This window comes from Diadema setosum, chromosome 20, assembly GCF_964275005.1.
Source record: "Diadema setosum chromosome 20, eeDiaSeto1, whole genome shotgun sequence".
In the NCBI taxonomy this organism is placed as follows: domain Eukaryota; kingdom Metazoa; phylum Echinodermata; class Echinoidea; order Diadematoida; family Diadematidae; genus Diadema; species Diadema setosum.
This window is the reverse complement of record NC_092704.1, coordinates 32745892-32767174: the sequence shown is the minus strand read 5'-3', so window position 1 is coordinate 32767174 and position 21283 is coordinate 32745892. Positions and strand designations below refer to the sequence as shown.

The following is a 21283-nucleotide window of genomic DNA, read 5'->3' as shown; positions in this document are numbered from 1 at the left end:
ATTAGTACATTTCTTGAAAAAAAAAACATGAAATTTTTTGGAATTTTATTTTTAACCTTTTAACGGATTGTCCGATTTGTCCTCACACTTCCCTGATGTGTCCTATCAAAGGGATTGTACAGTTTCCGTTGAGATGGTACTTGAGGTTTCCAACGTTTTGTGGTAATGATTTTGGAGATAATGAGAAACCTCTCATGAAATATGAAAGCTCGTAGCATAAAAAAAAAAATAAAATCAAAGTTCATTTTAATGAAAATTGGATTTGAAATAGCTGAGATATCCCAAATGAAGAAATCCTAATAAAGGGTGGGAACCAGCTTTTATTAGGATCGCTTTGTTTTACTTTTAATTTGGATATCTGAGGCATTAAACTTTGCATTCCTCTTAGAATCGTGTGGTTTTGATATTTCATGAAGTGATTTCTGAGTATATCGCAAAATAATTAAAAGCTGAATTCTCACCTGAACCAATACTATACCATCCCTTTGAATTGATTGCTCGCGCTCTTTCAACTCGTATATACAATGTATCTTTACTTTTAAATTCATCGATCTGAGAGGAAAAAATGAACACAAGCAGACGAATTAACCTTTCCTATTTTTTTTTTTTTTATAATTCAAATCAGTATATTTGTCTGCCGAAGAACCATTATGAAACCTTGTATGGTTGGTATTCACAGTAATTTTTTTTTTTTTTTTTTTTTAGTTCTATTGATGTGTTTCAATACTTTGACCTTCATTCTTTTTTTTTCTTTGTAAGAGTCTTGGTTATAATATCACTTAATCATTGTACTTCACACGCGTTCTTTAAGACACCTAATTTCCGGGCAAGCTACGCGGGCTTGTTGAAAGTAGGGATTTTCCAGCACGCAGGATAGTTTTCTGGGGGCGGACAAGGATGTTGGCGAGACAGTTTCGCAGTTGCGTCTTACCTGCTAGACGAGATCTGCTTACCTTCTACACGCGTGTATTCCGTGTGACCTGCGTGAAAGCTTCAAAGCCGATCCGTTTTCAGTTACGAGCGATATACGGACACTGCGAAGTACCTGCGTTGCAGTTGCGTGTTACCTGCGTGGGAGTGGGCGCTAATTGCCTCCTACTGGTGCTCTGCGTGGACCCCGGGGGTACACCCCGCGACTCACCTGGAACAAGTCTTAGGCATACTCACGGCCTTGTGGTGTGACAGGGCCTTTAGGTTCTGCAAGTGCCTTACTCCTGAAGTATAAAGCCAACAGTCACCAACGGACATGGACAACTAATATGCGAAAGAGGGCCGGGGCTGTTCTTAATTCAATTCTGAGGGTTTAAATTGACCAGATGGTTTATTGCTTTACAACCCCAATAAAGTCATTAAACTCCTTATGTATATATAAGGTAGAAAACATGACAATGGTGCCATTAAAAGCAACGTAACGGATAAGTTCCCGAGTAATTGTATCTTACATTAGTCTTGATTTGCATCAAAGAATCCTAAGTGATTAACATTCACAAAACCCTGTGATTACAGACCTTTAAAATTATTCATTCTCACGTCCAACAGTACAGGTGATACACGTCATACTTGTGCAGTTTCTTAAATTTGAAGCACTCCTCTCAAAATCAAACACCGCATTAAAGCAACACCTATCAAAATAAACCCCTCAACTAAGACTTATTGGTAATATCTAATTCTGCCCACCATACTTGTAGGGGTTTTGCACCTATTATTTTCCCATTAACTGAAACATTTTAAACATTCTATTTTCTTGTATTCCTTGCTCGTAACGTGTGGTTGCTCGTAGCAACGTCAAAATATTTTGTGCAATATAAAAGGCTACGTTGGGGATCTGTGTTGCCAAGGCAATGCGCACACAAGTATAGAGGCCTTGGAAGCAGATGTATTGTGATGTGCTAAGTGATCTGTAATAAAATAACTGTGAAGGCATACAACTTTCTTCGAGGTTGAGGTAACCTATTGTTAAAAAACAACAACAACAGCAACAACAACAACAACAACAACAAAAACAAAACAAAAACAGTGCAGTTGCGGATAGTGAATATGTAGTGAAACATGTAAAATGATAACTATGTTTTACATTGCTTAAGAACCTCCCCCGCAAGGCGTAATCAGCTTTTCACTATGGGACAAAAACATTGGGAACCAAAAAGTTGCATTACAACAAGTATCCAATCATGAAAATATTCTTTCCACGTGTATGTATAAAGAGAGTTGATTTGTTTCTGTCTGTGTGTGCGTTTGTGTGCGTATTTGTTTTATTTTCTGTTTACCAAGCAATATATCCTATCGTTTCGTTCTAACAGGAAGATTGAATTCTACAGGTAAGGCTTCTGATCTCATTGTAAACAAATGACGTGCATTAAGTCTCATTTGAATGTTCAAAAGTCACATTGTAGTTTACTATATTTACATTGTTTATATGCAAATGTCCTATTGTATACTTTCGTCGGAAATTAAGTAAAATGAAAAGAAAATGAAATGAAGTAGACTCCACGAAAGTAGCTGACACACTGGAAACGTGACCTGCGTAATTTCGACTAAGACTAGTATACCATGGGACGCAGGCAAGTCGGCGTGAAGTAATATAAAGAGTAATGTATACGTTTTTACGTAACGGTCAAATACCTTCTGGGGGGGGGGGGATAAAGCAAGGGAAACCCCCACCTTTACCCTCCGCTGTCCCTTTGGTCTTTATGGTCACTTTATTGACAGGTCAATGTTGGGTTGCCACGGACAGTCTTTGTTTGCCATGGGTGTGTCATTCAGTTTGTTATGTGCGGCTGTTCGAGTCTATTGGTTGATCGATCTCTTCTTCTTTCAACGCTGTGGTTGTAATGTCATTTACTCCTTTTAGTTACAGAAAAACAAGAAATCGTCTACTATATAGGTTTCACTCATAGCTGACGACTATGTTGTTGTTGTTGTTTTTATTATCAAACATGTATGGCAGGCCTAATATAAGATACAGATAAGGTAGGGCGTGTCATTCCTTCCCAAGGTTAACCTAAATCGACGAATAAGATTAAATCACACAAAAGCAAACTAGGGGAATTTGCGGGGGAATAAAATTGACATAGGCTGCGTGTTTTCGAACTGTTTCGTTTATCATGCATATCGTGAGTAGAAAAAGTGATCTTGTTACAGCGCAGCTTCATCGCGCAGTAACATGACATTGTGTAGTTGGCAATGGTTGGCGTGTGCGTGTCTAAGCTATAAAAGACTTTGCGTTTATCAACTCAACTGAAATGCGTTTCGTACTCATACCGTTTGCGATCGCACTTTATTCGGAGTTTCAGAACATGGCGTTCCTAAACCATTAATCAGCTTTGCAAATTTCCCTGAAGGTTGTTCGGAAACCTTAATTCTACACCAGGATTTAGTTGACGCACCCGTAAACTTGACAAACAATAACCCTGTGAATGTAAAACTTCTTGTGTTTTCAAAGAACAGCGATACAAGTAGCAACCACATATTTTTCAAATTTTATAGTTGGTGATAACGATATCACATCAAAGTTCTCCTTTGTATTTGGCTTATGTACAAAATATTAATATGTCTTTGGTTGGTAATTTGTTTGTAGCAAACTCTTTCTCTTAATAAATGATTGCTACGCATCACAATAATATTTTTTTTTTATGTCTTAACGGTATAAGCTTTCCTTTTAATGTAAAAAAAAATAAAGAAAACATTTCAGCCAAATCAATTAGAGACATAATTTGGATGAAACTTCAACTGAATGTATGCTACAACAATTTGTCTCCGTATAAACACAAAAGGTTTGTATAGATTAGAGTTGAGCTATAGCTATAGCTATAGCTATAGCTATATATCAAGCCATAGAATACCCCAAACCAAAATGCAATCTTTAAAAAAAAGTGTGCATCAAAGACAAGTTGGCACTGCAGTGTTCTGTCTGTGAGATTGAAATGAGCAATATGGAACTTGGGAGGAGATCAGAGAAGCAATAAAGTATGATAGATGAACATAATATTATACACTCTCCCTTATCCAATAATGCACCATGAGCAGGGCAGTTGTGTCTAGCCTGTCGCGTCTTCTAGTTACATTTCCTGAGGCAATCAATGTGTGCTGTGTAATACGAAATCTATAGAATATCAGCGACGAGCATTCAAGACAACATGATTATATACAATATATTTCAATCCACGGAGAGCAACCCTTTAAAATCTCCTTTTTGAATAACTAGCAGATTTTTTAAGAGTTTAAAATGTGATGAATAAGAGAGAGAAAGGTGGCCAGGTATTATAGCAGCTTTTACAACTTCATCACAGCAACAATCTCTATTTTTATTAGCACCAAGGTTAACTCCGATTTTATAGTGATGACAAAAAAGGGGTTCCCCCTCCTGCGGCCCTATTGCACAGTCGCCTACACTGCACACAATACACAGTGACGCCAATCCCAATCTCATAATAGACTGACCTCTTTGGACTGACAATGCGCCCGTGGCCGGTGGAGCGACCGTGTTTGTTCCGCGATTGTCTGCAACCATGGAAAAATCAATATCAGGAAGAAAAGTGGTTAAGCGGAGGGGGGGGGGGGGGTGGGTGTGGGGATTAATAATCCGAGTCAGTTGTACAGAGGAGTTTGACATTTTTTTTCGCTTTTTAAGCTTGAATTTTTTTATAGACCTCTTTCAACAAACCTAGCTTTAGACAAATATCAAACATTACCATCGCAACCACACTGTCGTGGCAACATCCCCTATCGCATGTTCCACGCTGTCAGGTTTACTGTCACTATAGACAATTACATGAGAGGAAGCTCAATGCCTGCTTTATCAGGAACCACAGCTGGAAAGATCTCATGTGATTGGTTGCTGTCTGGCCGTTACTTTAGTATCCAAGGTATTTGTATATTGGAACCTCTGTGGTTCCATGAATGTTTTAGAGCCTATAGCGGTGCGATAGTACATGGCTGCAGTCTTCCTTGAAGTTTCAATGCGCACACGCCATTACTTCTGTTTTGAGTGAATATCAAGGTGAGTTCATTAAAAAGATCCCCCCCCCCCTCCCTTGACATGAAAAAAATGTGTCACGTTTCATAGAGAGTGGTCATAGATAGTTACATTGATCTCTTCAAAGGACAGAGAACATTGATTAAAACAACAGATTTTCGTTTCGGTTCGATAAAAAAAGAGAATTCCAAAATTTAGGGCCAGAAAAGGAGCATAAAGATTTGGCAAAAATAGTCTTAGTCGAAGGCAAGTGAAATTCTTTGGATTGCCGGGTAAGATATAAATGGACTGTTTTGTGAATAAAAAATATGCAGAAAGTATTAACTAAATCATTTATGTATAATGTTCAATGAAGGTATCACGATAAAAAGCATTTGTAAGTGAACCAGGGAATGAACGTATGCACACAAGCGGGCAAATTGGAGTTTTGCTAGTGTCACTGACACAATTGATTTTGTTTTTTGACATTTCTTAGAATTCAGTTGAATGATGTACATTGTGTCATCTGTACTGTGTTGTGTGTATTATGTTCCTTGAATGGAATTCTATGTATGTAGTTTTTTTTTGTTTCTGTGTTGTTTTATGTTTCACTCTACCTTCTCTCTCTCCCTCTCCCTCTCTCTCTCTCTCTCTCTCTCTCTCCGTGGAAGTACACATGTATTCTTCACAAGCTTATTAGCTTTTCTGTAGGTTTCCCCACACAAAAAGATGATAAAGTCTAGTTAATCGCATAAACACACTAATTTCTATCTCGTCATTATATCTTAAGATTGTACCTATTGTTGTATATTGAACATAATAATAACTTCAGATCATAATATATTTTCATGCATTACACATTTTCTTTCAAACTGGTCCCCTTTGTCGCCTGTCCGCAACTATATTATGTGACCCTACACTGCATCACAAAACCAACAAAATGTCGCCAGACATAGATTTCTAGTTGCGGGCAGATTATGAAAAAGTAGACTTTAAGCTTTGAAATGATGTATAACTCCATTCAAGTGGACTCTCCTAATCTAAATATTGGAAAGAAAACACACACTCTGGAAAAGTGTGTACTGAGAAAAGAGGCTCTGAAGTATAAAGTCTATTCAAGAGCTTAATCTTACGAAGCCGCGCTCTCTGCAATGAATGGGACAAAAAAAAAACAACAGGATGAAAAACTCCATAGCAACAACAATGAACGGATGAACACATTAAGCTGGAATTAAACATACTATATTAACATATTCTATCCATGACTTAAACCAACGTCAAAAAAGCAGTAGCATTATCCTGTAAAAAGTAATTTGAGTTCAAAGTGGAGAGTGTGTAAAGAGTTTTCAAGCAATGAAAAGGGGACTCTAGGACAGACCTAATCACACTGGTCCACAAAAAAAGTGTTCTGCTAAAAACTGCTAAAAACACAATTTCCAATTTGTTTTATGATCCCAAACTTTACAATAATGTAGAAAAAAAATTCCTCTTTCAGAAAATCTGAACAACTCAAGATTGACTAGGTTGACCCATTTCACCTATTTTGAGTTCTCAAGTAAAGTGAGGTCGTTTGACTTTTGTTGGTTTTGTGATGCACGGTCACGTTATCAACTGTTATCTAATACTTTTTCATGTTCCATCCTTGCATGTTTTTAGTTTCTGTTATGTTTTTATTTGAAAAGTGGAAATAATGTGAATTTTTTATCCGATATACAAATAAATTTAAGACCTATGAAACTGCATAGGAAACTGACCTTTGTCCCCTGTAAACCGTAATGGCTCATTACATGCATCAGCCTTATCAATTTTTTGATAATCATTGCAAGGAAAAACATTGAAAAGAAGAAACATTCTTAGTAATCGGCAAATATTATTGACTGTAACGCCACTCCTTGCAAGCCACTTAAAATCAAGGATTTGCACTTCGCCCCGAATCTTGAGGCAGCTATATTTACTTTAGAAACCGAATATTCTATTGTGAAGATCATTACCCGGATACAAAATGATTTTAGATTTGCGCCTTATATGTTTATTTTTGTTTGTTGGTGAGGCCGTTGGCTTTTATGAGTCTGCTTCGCTTTTAGCCATAATCCCATGAGACGGTACATTGTATGTTGATAAGTACGTGTAAGGCACGACATCAAATTATTTTGGGTATGTTATTTCCTCATTCCCGCTATACAGTATGGTTTCATGTACAGTGCGGCAGGTATTCTGTGTTCCATGATTGTGACTGCTATATAGGTTGAAATTATGCAAAAATAAATAAACAAACTAACGAACAAAATCCGTATAAGCTGTTATTTTCGCGAGGGTTTAATTTTCGCGAATTCCGCGAATCACTGCTGGACCGCGAATTTAACAACACGCGAAAATGTCGCCATACTCTAGGCTAATAGTGCACTTCAATAAGTCTCCGTGTCAAATCGCGAAAACAACACCTCGCGAAAATGTCCGTGACCTCCCCACTCGCGAAAATCTCTGTAGGCGAAAAAAAACAGCTTATAGCACTGTAGAATAAGTAAGATCAAATATTGATAACCAGGGGTAACAAGGAAAATTAGCAAATAATAATGTAGACATGTATATTGGTAAAAGGGAAAGTCTGTCGAATACTCAGGCATCGTTAATAACTTCCTAAGTAGATATAACGTACATAAAACATTCAAGAATGTAACAAATTCACAACAAAATTATGAGATTATGAATCCAAATAACTCTAATTAAATAGAATTCACTTAAACTAAAGAGACGCTGAATACCTTCATAAAGACATATATCTTTAATTTTCAGATGTAAATAATGGTATACTGTTACAAACATTACATGCAGAAACACATTAAACATTTGAGAACTTAACATTTTTGAGGATGAATCAATTCAAGTGAAAACGCTTTACCGTGCATTGTCTGCTGTTTGTCGGGATGATATAAAATTGTTATTATTCTTTAGAAGAAAATAATAAATAATTATATTGTTGTTTAACAGTAGGTCTGTTTGTTCAAATATTCAAAATTATGGATTCATTTTCCTCTGAGGACTTCTTAACAATTAGATATTCCATTCACATGTGTTATACTAGATATAGTTTCATATTTGGAATCTTATTTGCATATATTCGTGATTGGTATGTTAGGCAAATCTGGCCGTCAGGAACGACCATTGTTTCATACATTTATCAAATTTGATCTTATATATGTATTTCATTTTATTTCTGCATTCCCATTTCATGGAAGAATATAACACAAAGTCAATTGAACAAGGTTATTAGGAAGTATATGAATTTCAGAGTGGAAATACTTAAAAACAGGTATGACTGAATTAAATGTATTGCGTTGTTTTTCTTGATAATTCAAAATGAAGGAGAGGTGTCATTTTATGCAAATTAAAACTTTTAAAAATTAAAAGATTTTAAGTACCTGTGGTCCAAGAGATTAATTAAGCAAATCTAATAGAAATGCAGGAGACCATTATCATAAGCAGATGCGTGACAAGAATAATGGAATAAAGAAATGGATAAAGAGATACACATTATACAGTACGACAAAATGATATCTGGACAATCCAGGATACGTGTATATATACTATACATGGTCAAAAGGATTGCATAAATTTTGCATTGGCTGCAAAGTAAAGTTGCGCACTGCAAAATCTTGACTATCTGGATTTTTTTTTTTTCTTCTCGTGGGGCTGCTTTGGTGAGGGGGGTGTTCAAGGATGGTGTTCCTGGTACACCCCACCCCAGAACAGAAAGTCACAGATTTTCGGTTCCATGGCCCTTTAATCATATTACTGTAAAACAAACATTAAATCATTCTTTCAAGTGGGGGATGAGGTTCAGCTATATAATCAATATTTCATTGAAACAGTTTTATATCATTCAACATTTCACGCAGTATTTGTTCAGCACCAGCACATAAAGCCATAAGAAAATAATATCATTGAATGTGATTGATATCCCCACGTAAAACTGACGGAGTAATCTCAATCCACAATATTTTATTATACTTTTTCTTGACAAAAATCATGAAAATGATGTTACTATGGCAACGCATTGTTCAACATTGACGTCAGAAGTGTTTTGCTCATTAAAAAATTATCGTGGTCACATGTGCCAAATATCAAGTCAAAATGATCAAAAACTGCGGGAGGTAACACAATTCATAATATTTTTGTATGATTTTCATTAAAAGTCTGTTGCCCTGCAACACATTGTTGGACATGGACTATAGCGGTCACATGTGCAAGATTTCAAGTCAAATGTTAAAAACTGAGAGAGTTAGCTCAATTTACAGTATTTTAGTATGTTTTTACTGGGAAAATGTTGTTACCTTGGCAACGCATTGTTCAACATTGACAAAAATGTGTTCTGCACATTTAAAAATCACATTGGTCACATTTGAGAAATCTCAAATCAAATGATCAAGATCTGAGGGGAGTTAGCACAGTCCACAATGTTTCCTTGAATATGAGGAAAATTCTTCAAAATCTCATATTTCATAAGAAGTACACATTTCATCGATTTGTTACTAACATGCGTTAAGGGTAATGTTATTCCCCCTGCTTTCTGAAAGAGGTAAGTCAAGTGCTCTTTCATTATGCTAGAAAAGTGAAAATAGGTTGAATTTTATTTTTATTTTCTTTATGTTGTTGTCCATAATGACGTCATGAATTGTAGTATTCTCCTTTAATATCCAGCGATGACGGCGCTGAAACTTCAAAAATTCATTACTTTTGAATCGATTGCCCGATTTTCCTCAAACTTGCACTGATGTCCTCTACTAATATTGCTGCTTTCACTCAATCCACGTTTAGGCCTGTATTTTGGGCTTTGATTTCCTTTAAACAATGCACTCGTGACAGTTGAGAGGAAAGGATAATAACTTCGAACAAACGAACATCTATGCTGACACGGTATAATCTGGGGATAGTATGTAGTAGCAAAATTGCATTGTGCATCGCATATACGGGGAAATATTGCCTGTAACTTTGACATTGATATCAGTGATATCAGTAATGGAAGGGAATTATGAAATAACATGTATACCGTGTACTGGCATACGAGTGATTGTTATTATCTGCACACAAGATAGCACATCTCGATTTTAATGTAATGAAATCATCATGGAGAGATTTAGAAATCTAAGGCGCAATGTGTTTACATGCAGATAGTGGAAATAGATAGATTAAGAGTTTTCAAGACTTTATGTTTCGAACAAGTAACTATATATAGTCCAGTGGCATAGCCGATTATATCAGACCAACTGTTGAAATTTGTCTAAAAGTACCAAATTTAGCACACATTTAGAGAGATTTGGATATTGAGCCCTTTGGAATTCTGACGTCTCCTCTCGTTGCCATGGTAACAAATATTTCTCTTTTGAAAAAAAAAAAATCATATTACCAAACATAACATAATAAAAATGTAAGAAAAATGATTAATCTTACAGATTTAGAATTACGCAAGCAATTGCAATTAGGGTCCTAGTTATTCTCTGTCTTCTGCAGTTGCCATGGTAATGAATTATTTTTGGAAAAAAATGCACATAATTATTTCCAAATAACTAGTACTAAAGTGTAATAAAAGTGACTAAATTCATAGATGTAGAATTACCAAATCAATTGCAATTAAAGTCCTAGTCATTTTCTGACGTCTTCTCCGTTGCCATGGCAACGAATTATGTTTGAAAAATAACACAAATTTAACCTTATGCAATGTCAAAAAGCGACATAATAATTGAATTTATAGACTTAGAGTTACCCGTTCACATGCAACAATTTTTGTCGTCATGGGAACGATTACAAAAAAGACATATATTTAAGATTTAAACCATATCAGAAGTGTGTGAAAATGTCTATTTCAATTTCAAACTTTATTTGCCATCAACAGTTCGGTTATTCAGAGTCACATTTCGTCTAAAACATAAATAATCAGATGTAGAATAACTGCATAAAAATAATATACAATGTAGTAAACCCAATAGATATTGGTAGAAAGATAAGGACAATGAGCATAGGATTTGATTGTCAAATACATACATATCTAATCCACTGTCAATTAATTTCACACTGTGGGAAACATATATGGGTTTCTGTCTTGTGACACTGTGGCGTATGTCAAAAAGTTGTAATTAGTATGGAAAGTCTACAGTCGAAAACTTTTCGAGAACTAAGTTTTATCTGATCCGTTCTCCTCCATTTTCTTAAAGCACAACAAAGAGAGATAAAGGAAAACAAAAAGTACAAAAGCATTTTTCCAACGACAGACAAAAAAAAAATACATTTCTTTTTTGACCTTCTTAAGTTCATACATAAATCCAAACTTTTGAGGACTTCATTTCAACATTCAACTCATTTCCAGGAGTGCAAACAGAAGAATACAGATTGCAAAACTCAAGAACGGTACTAGATTAACAGTTATTTAAGGCATCTAAGAAGTCTTCGTGATGAAATAGATATCCAAGATGTTTCAAACAACATCGCAAAGGAAACTGTTTCCCTGTATCTTCCTTTGTCAAAACGTAGGAAACAATGCTATTTTACATCAGGCCCGGAGAAGATAATCCCATACTGCACTGAGGAGCTACAGATTGAGGATTGTTGGTGAACGCAGTATGATGAAGAGATACTGCGAGCTTAAACAACATCTGATCACCATTAGTATTTTGAATAGAAACAAAAGAAAAATATGTCGTCATTGACAGTAGATTTGAAATAAAAAATGAACTGAATGCCTTTCGGCGACCCGTGTAAAGTTATACAATGAAACATTAAAGCAATCATTTATGCTGATGATGATGTTATCAAAAAAACCTAATTAAGCAATTGCCAATGTAAATCCCATTCCATCGACGATTATCTTCTCTTTGAAGCAAAAGTTCTGAACAAAACTAATAAAAATAGTGAAGAAATGACGATTTTTATCTGCAAAAACATTTGCCTTGACGTCTGGCAATGAGACTCTTTCACATAATTCTTGATTATGTGGCACTTGTGACAGATATTAATAGTTTACCTAGCAGAAAATGATATGGTCCATTTTACACCTCATAAACTCTTTTAGGCTGAGAGAGATATTTATATGAGCGAAGTGAATTTGCAGTGGCACAAAAATTGGGAAAGATATGGAAAATGATCAGATTGCAATGTTGCATTACTTTGTACATGACATCTCGCGCTCTAAGATGAATCAAAAACCATTTGATCAAGCTATTGGCCATACATGTAATAACGTTTCCATCACTATCTCCCTTAATGGACAGTACCTTGCTCAGAGAGAGACTACATACTGAGTTTTTAGACTAACCATGAATCATGGAGGATAAAGCATAAAGTACATGTGGACGGATCACCAACGAATCTCTTAAATGCAACTGCCTGGTAAGACACCCAATGTTATTGACACGATGATATTGTTTAAAAAGACATTTAACGACACATTATGATGGATGTTGAGCCAACATCTTGAGTACTTGTGTTGTCACCACATTTGCGGCAGGCTGTGCGTCCCTGGTGAGGCTGATAGAATCCTAGTGGACATGGAAAACATGGCTGGAAACCAGTGCTAGATGTATGACCAGCTGGACATGGGTCTAAATTGTGAATGTAAGAACAATCGTGAGAAAAGCGATTATAGGCATGTAGCTACAAAATACGCTCATGTACATTAGTGTTACAATGTTATCCCCATCTACATGTATAAAAGATAAGATCCATCAACGGTGAAAAAAAAAATTATAGACCCATCTCATTGTTACCTGTAATATCGAAAATCTTAGAAAAAGTAGTTTATAAGCGTCTCTACTCGTTTATGATTGAAAATGAAATAATAAATATGAATCAGTTTGGTTTTAGGAAAGGATTTTCTACCGATTATACTACAATCAAATCTGTCGACAATATCATTGATGCGCTTACTAAAAAGGAGCACATAACTGGAGTTTTTGTGGATCTTAGTAAGGCATCTGACACTATTGATCATGACATTTTACTTGAAAAATGATATAATTATGGCGTGAGAGGGATTACTTTGTCGTGTTTCAGAAGTTATGTAAGTCATCGCAAACAATGCGTTGCGTTTAAATCCAGTCACTCATTATATTCTAACGTGTCATCTGGTGTCCCTCAGGGATCTTTCCTCGGGCCCCTACTTTTTTTTATATATTTACATTAATGATATTATCAATTCCTCTCCTCGTTTGAACTTTATCTTATTTGCGGACGACACCAACGTTTTTTTATTCCCACAAGGATATTGCAACACTGGTTGATACACTATAAAATATGGAATTAAGCAACATATCGAAATTTAAATTTCTTGCCCATACATCGCCTATATTTTTTAATCTGAAGATCTTAAAATCAAATGATATATATTATTCTAAAGGTGCAATTTTTATGTACTCATGTTTAAGGAAGATGCTTCCAAAATGTGTGATTAACTATTTTCAAATGAGTGATAACAGAAGATATGATATGAGAATTAAAGATAAATTCACATTGCCTTATGCCAGAACTATGCCATCATAATTCTATATTTTAATGGACCCAAAATCTGGAATGCTATTCCGGTCGAAATAAGACAGAGTTCATCGCTGAATGTGTTTAAAAGAAAATTAAGATTGCATGTTTTAAATCAGTATGCCGAAATGGTGTGATAACTTTTCTCTTATAAAATATGTCAGTGTGTGTGTGTTTGTGTGTGTGCATATGTGTGTGTGTATTATTTCATAAGGAAATGTATTTGATCAATATTTTGGTATCTTATAAATGGAATAGTATGGGGGCAGGACTTTTATATTCTGTCTGTCTCCGAACACTTTCAAAGGTATTGTGTATTCGTAATGATACTGATGCTTGTAATGTGATCATTCTTTTCTTGTTGTGGTATGGTGTTGTCAATTTTCTGTATTTTTTCTCTGTTTTTATTGAAAGTGTTGAATAAATCTGAATCTGAATCTGAATCTGAATCTGAATCTGAATCTAAAAGTAACAAGCTCTCATTGAATATTGATAAGACATGTTTTATACATTTTCATACTCTTCAATCTCAACCCACCCTTCCTAAAAGTATATATATTCATGATATAAACATTGATGAGAAATATTCAACCGAGTTTCTAGGAGTGACCGTAGATAGTACTCTAACTTGAAATACTCATGTCCAGAATATTACAACAGCAATATATAAAGCAACTGGTGTTTTAAGGAGAATAAAGTATTTAATTAACGATCAAACTTTAATAACGTTAAATAACAGTTTATTTTTACCATATGTAATGTACTGCAATATTGTATGGGGTAACTGTAGCAAAACTAATTTGATCACAATTTTTACTCTCCAGAAAAAGGCTCTTCGTATATGCACACACTCATATTTCCTGGCTCACACTGTTCCCATATTTTATCGCCTAAAAACTTTAACGGCTCATGATATATATCTATTTCTAACTGTCATATTTATGTATAAATACACTCAAAATGTATTACCATCTTTTTCATAATGCCTTAGTAACTAATGACCATATTCACCCATATCCAAGATTTTCATCTAAGCAATCCAAAGCTTCTATTTGCTCAAAAGTCAATCAGACATCACGGTCCGGATACATGGAACACTCTTCCTGAGGAGTTGAAACAGTGTGTCTCCTTGTTTTCATTCAAAGCAAACTTAAAGAAGTACATTTTATCACAGTATACAAACTAAAAACAAATAATTTATATGACTAATGTTGGTCTCCCGATAGCAACATCGCATAATTATTGTTCCCTCTTCCAGCAAACCAATTTTATTATTCTAAATTCCAGCCTATCTGCCCTCGTGCACTTTCAAGCAGTTGCACAAACATTTATCACCATCACACGTCAGAGTTTATTTTCCCCTGCTATCTTCGCACCAGAATTTTTACTGTTACGAATCTAGTACGTCCCTACCTTTTCCTCGGGCCGGCCATCTTTTCAAGCTATGCTTACAATGACGGCCCTCTGCATAATCGCTTCTTAACTAAACTTGTTGTTGTAATCCCCGCTGCATAGACATGCATACAGTATATTATATCTTTGATTTCCTTATATATCTTTGTTTATGCAAGTCAAACGACCCTGTTTCGAATTTACTTTGTATATTTCCCACATGTCCATGAAAATGCATATTGATTTGCTGATTGATTTTATGATTTGCAGAAAATAAAGTATCTATTAAACAAACAAAAATGGTAACAAACATAATCCAGAGGCACATTTTTTAGTCTCAATTTTGGCAGTGTGCAAATACTTGGCTTCGGTCATGCACACAAGACTCTGAGTCGTAAAATTTCGTAGAATTAGATATAAAAGTTGTAGACCCAGAGTCTACTGCTCACTTAAGCAGTGCATATTTACTTTCATGGCTCTCCACTCGAGGTACATTGTTTGAACAATATTGAGATTCCGGGATCGTTGATGGCCCATTACCCTCCCAATTTTAGGCCATAGGTTTCCCTTGGGGTTATCAACACCATTTGAACAAACTTTTATCCCATGAGTTCCCACAATTTTGATGGTGAACATTATGTCTTGCTCAAGTGAGAAAATCCATGGTCATGTTTCATATCTAATGAATTCAATACATAGTGAAATCAGGTGTGATTGACATAATCAGAGCTAAACGGTAAATTGATTATTTTGGAGAACAAAATGAGCTGACCTTGACAGCTATGGATGGACGGTGAGCTGTGAGTAGGCGTGGTCAAGCCGGCTGGACAAGACAAGCAAGTGGACTGGCCAGACCTTGGTTGATAAGTACCACGTTCACATCGGACACAAGGCTCAAATCCGGTGGCTGAATACGAGCCCTGCTGACACAACGCTAAAGAGACAGGGTGATATATAGGACAGGTTGAGTGGATGTTAGATAATTAACAAACTCCAACATGAACCTAAAAACATGATGTCCTGCAGCAGTATAGGGATTTGTTTGCATATATATTATTTGTTTTAGGATGTCACCAGGACTACAAGACTGGTGGTAAGTAATCATGGCTACATCTAGTATTTCAACTTGACGTCAGGCAGGTTGCATGGATCATTAAAATTTCGAGTGCATCTAACTGAAGGACATAGTATCAGTATTTCTGATTTCCTTTTACGTTTGTTTTTTTAATCTTCATACACAACTTTTTGCCAAGTTTCATTTCAGAAGCACGGTTTGCTGACATGGCATGCTGTACCAAAGCCTTTCGAACTTTGTATTTTCAGGACTCACCCACGCACTGGGAGAAAGACCTCGCCCCCTCTTCAATAGTCCCTCTGCCGTTACCACAAGGCTTACACTCAGTCTGGGCCTGCTGGTCCTGGTAGGTACCCCTCTCACACGGTATGCACTCTCCCTGGCTAAGTTTGCCCCAGAAGTAATGGCCTGATGGACAAGCGACTTGAAAATGATGCAGATAAGATTAAGATACTGTCAGAATCAGTGACTCAAGTTTTACAAACAAATGTGACAACCAGCTGCTGCAGAATTAAATAAAGCATATAAGAAAGAATAAATCATCAGTATCTAGTGGGGGAAAAAGTCCCCGGCGACCCAAGTGCACCTATTCACATGTTCTGAGTCATTTCAATTTAGAAATCACCCAATTGTTTTTTTTTTTTCATGTGATCCGAAGAACTTTATTTCCTTGTAAATTTGCAATCCCTACAAGCTTTAGGCTTCCCTCAAGTTTCTCTCTCTGATCTTTCATATATATAACATCAGCATGTATGATTTAATTTGATTTATTGGTTTCTGTATCGATTCTCACAGTATATTGCTTTTATGAGATTTATTAAAAAAAAAAAAAAAAACGACGTTTTGTGCATGTTACGTATATTGTGTAACTGCAATGGTCCAGTTTATCTTCGAAAAATATGAATATAAACTGAACGAAAATTTGACAACGAAAATCACTCTTGTTGCCACTGCATCAAAAAGACATTGCAAATCATTTCAGAATGATGAAACGCACAATCATCCATAGATTATTCACCACACATATGCGTCATTTCATCAGCAACGAAGCCAGCTTCGCAGTCTGTGGATGCAGAACCGAGATGGAGGGATGGGGTAGGACGAGAGTTGGTGTCATCATCACCAGTAAAGACGACACCCTTGATTCGGTGATAGATATCATGTGCCAATCTCTCCAGGGTTTTGTGATGGTGATGAGGGAAATCTTCTTCTGTCAAAGGAGTATCGCCGGATGAATCCTGCAGGACCTGATGGAGATCAATAAGAATATGATTTAGTACGCAACATATCTATTTTGCCTATCTCATCTGACACAGATACAGAACTACGAAAGTTGCATCATAATTTGAGAACAAGACTTGCAAAGTGAAATCATTTACAAGCTACCAAACATAACTTAGTTGATTACCCATTTTCTGTATCTATTGACCTTGACAGAAACATACACAATCACATAACTATGTACACAATTCCAAATTACCGTATAATTTTCAGTAGATAAGTGATGTTTGGAAGAATTGGCGCTACTTGATATCCATTATCATTGTTTTAGTGTATAACATGATAGTTAATTCAATATAATTATGGTCATCTGTACTTGTCAGTCTTTAAGAGTTGATACATTCCTGTTGCTTACCAGTGATATGGTAGCGGTTAAGATGGTCTTGTTCTTCTCCTGATACAACACCGTCCCGTCCGCTAGCTCGGGGGCATCTCGTCTCCTTCGACTGTCACCCTGTCCACACTCCACCTTCACATTATCTGCTGTGCACAACTGATTCCCGGTACAGATCTCTTGGAAAGGACTGCCATTGATGATGTCAATGAACTGGTCCTTAATAGCTGGAAGAGCATTGCTCTTACCGGATTGACAGGAATTTGCATAGTACATGATCCGAAGCGGTAGGTTGAATCTCCTTCCTTTCCGTATTGCTGTCGAATGACAAAAAGAGAAAAAAAAAGAAAGAAAAGGAACTTGCATTGACACCCTATTTTACTTTATCTAGCTTTTATCGTACATGATGTCTGTTCAGTATTCGATTTTACAATTCTTGTATTTGCGGATATTTATCGCTAACAGTAATCTGGATCATTCGAAGTGGAGAAATATCAATCTGCATTTAAAGGGCATTCTAATTGGAATCTGATTGCATGCTAAGGGTGAAGACAGAGAATGCACAATGGAAGACAGACATGTCAGGTTCATCCAAGATAAATCAAATATTTACTTTGTGTAAATTCTAAGCTTGTAGACTCAACAGATAATGCTGAGCTGGTATCCCTCTTCTGTTATAACCCGGTTAACCCATTGACGACAGGCTGATTTTGATACAACACACATGAAGGAGGAATTACCCATAATTCTGTGGATTATTAGGTCCTGTTTAAACGGAACTGCAGAACATTCATGGCTGATGCAGATAATGCGTTAAGACCAGAGAACTCGCCGCCACATTCTGTCCTGTCATACCTTCCGTTAAATTGATTTCATAATATCTCCTTTTTGTTTGACTAGATTTATGGCGTGGGAACTGTCTACCCCTTACTATCTGTACGTTCTTGCACAATGAATGATAACCTGAGGATAGGTTATGCACGGAATAAGCAAATTTTAAAAGATTCATTTTCCATTCAAGATGCATAATTCGTTATATCTATTTAACAAGATTTATGTAACAACAAAATAAATTATACAAGATAACAATTTCCTACATATGCGGGTTTTTTTTATTCAAGTGTATGTTTTTTAATATGCACTCCGTATCGTAATAATGCCAAAGTGTATTTATCAGCGCGTGTTATACAACTTAATAATGTGCCTGCGCTGTTTATAGTCTGTTCCTCACCTGAACAATCTGGTACAAAAGTCGAAGGAGACCATCGGCCAGAGTTTCCACAAATGTACAAGGAGTTTCCCTTGAACTTTACTGATCTACCAATATCATGCTCTTCTTGGCACATAATACTGCAATATTTCCCATAGGCAAATGTATCACAGGCCAGAGAGCCGTGGGTTGGTGTCCGAAGTGGGGGGCAAGGTATAGCTGAAGACAAACAGAAAAAAAAAATAACATGCAGGGGAGGAATCAGGAAGGATAATCCACCGCATACTGTAACTTGTAATAAGTAATTACATTCACTGTAATGCCTATAGGGATTATGAGCATTTAACTTAAGGTTTACTGGAGTTTGAACTTTGAAGTCAGTTTTCTCTTGGCGGTCTCTAAAACTAGAAGATTTTAGTTCGAAAGTCATGTTACAATGTGTGTTTGTGTGTACGCTGAGTACCAACTCACGTTTTACGGAAAAGTTCCGCAAGCATTCTGCATAGAGGCCGCTCTGTGGGTCAATGACCTGACACACAAGCTGGTAGTCTCCCCAGGGGAGTTGAGCAGGATTAGGCATGTTACAGTCCATGGTGAGATCCACACCAGGGATCTCAAGATAGGAGGGACTCTCCCAGGGAATACTGCTGATTTGAGATGCCGTAATGGAGTCGTTGATGGGTGGACACTCTTCGATTACTGGCTGCACCTCATCTGATATGAGACACGAACATAGCAAACCCTGAGACTCGGCACAGAACAACTTTCAAATTGTCCGACATGGAAGGACTCGCATATCTTGATCACCAATTGCACTTCAAAAACATTTGATTCGATTTGATTTGATTTGATTTGATTTGATTTATTGGTTTCTGTATTATCATTGATGACAGTGTGGTCAAGAGTGTCGAATGCTACGCTTAGCTGGTCCATGAAAACACGGATGACATGTTTTTGTTCAGCTAAGGTAGTCGACACTCTATCGTATAATTGGGCTACTGCCATATCTGTAGAATGAAATTTCTTGAAACCACACTGGTCTTGGTTAAGTATATCACTTTGTATCAAAAAATCGTACAGTCTGTTTCAAACAAGTCTTTCTATTACCTTAGAAATACTAGGAAGAATAGAGATAGGACGGTAATTTGATTACAAGAGAGGAGTCATCTTTTTTGTTTATTGGAATAACTTTTGCAATTTTACTTGAGTTCGGAAATATACCTGTTGGGAGTGACATGTAACTTAATGCTACACAAACTTTCAAAACAAAGAAACAAACAAAATAATAAATGGGTAAGACATAAGATTCATTTGAATTTCAAGCTTACTACTGACAAAGACATGGAAAACACAGACGACACTGTTGTTAGATGAGTCGGTGAACGTGAATCGGCACACGGTGTCCGACACGAAGGTGTACGGGGTCCTCAAATCAGGTGGTTCCGTCGTCACCATAAGATTTGTCCCGTCAACTTCATCATCCGCAGAGGGGAGGTCAAAGGCCACTTCTACTCCACTATACTCCTTCCGGACAGCCATGATGGGTGCTGATGGGCAGGAGAGGTTTGCAGGTGGTGTGCGATCTGGGGTGTGTAAAGTTGACATAGAAAAATAATAATATTCTTTATACAGAACCCGAAAGGCTCCGTCAGAGAGATGACTGAAGCAGTACTTTTGACATTACGAAACGATTTCGATGCAGTATTTGAAAAAAAAAATATATCGATACTGCCTTGATATTACCACTAAAACAAACTAATAGCATGCTTCTGTAACAATATTCTTTTTTCCATGTGTAATCTGCTGCATGGAACTATACATAATCCTTTGAGATAAGAAAACGACTTTATGAAAGAACATTCGTAAAGGTGACCGAATATGAACCTCACCAGCACAAAGCAGTGACTCCACGTCAAGAGGACGACTCCACTCCTCTGAAGTAAGACAGGTCAACGGCTGACCGTCGCCTTCTAAGACCAAACCTGGGTCACAGTGCAGTACACAAACGGTTCCCAAGGGAACCTTGCTGGCTAGCGCACAGTCAGCAGGTGTTACGAGAATGCTTCGGTTCAGTGGGAGTGGGAAACATCCCATCACTACCAGGGAACGAGGCAAAAGTTCAAAGAAGAAAATATTAAGACATGCACCGGTAGATAATATATTAATGTGAATTAACGCATTCGCAAATGAACCAAAGGGATCAAATGAAAAAACAACTTAAATTCAATTGGTATTCTTTCATTATATTCTGCAGATCAAATCTGTGCCTGACCAAACCCACACACGCGCGTGCATGCGGGCGTATACACGCACTCACACGTTTCCATCGTATAAAGATATGTGTCGGAGAGTTATTAAAATGCTGATCTCAAAGTCAAAATGTAATCATAGTTATAGTCACAAAATCATATGACACATGGACAGTATGAATCATGACAATTCAATGACTTGTAAAAGAAACTCTACAAACACACACATGCACACGGATTGGAATTCATAAAAGGATATGAACACAGT

The 21283-nt window shown here is 36.6% G+C and overlaps 1 protein-coding gene across 1 annotated transcript in view; it reads right to left on the bottom strand.

The window, feature by feature from the left end:
- Positions 1-21283, bottom strand: part of LOC140243617 (uncharacterized) — a 99125-nt gene that overhangs the window by 71133 nt on the left and 6709 nt on the right. Inside the window, exons 8-15 of the mRNA XM_072323283.1 lie at positions 20656-20862; positions 20095-20349; positions 19238-19480; positions 17578-17873; positions 16960-17188; positions 16197-16349; positions 15639-15800; positions 1142-1214 (exon numbers count right to left, since the gene is read on the bottom strand). Of these exons, the coding sequence (XP_072179384.1) occupies positions 1142-1214; positions 15639-15800; positions 16197-16349; positions 16960-17188; positions 17578-17873; positions 19238-19480; positions 20095-20349; positions 20656-20862 (1618 nt within the window). The remainder of the gene's footprint in view (positions 1-1141; positions 1215-15638; positions 15801-16196; positions 16350-16959; positions 17189-17577; positions 17874-19237; positions 19481-20094; positions 20350-20655; positions 20863-21283) is intronic.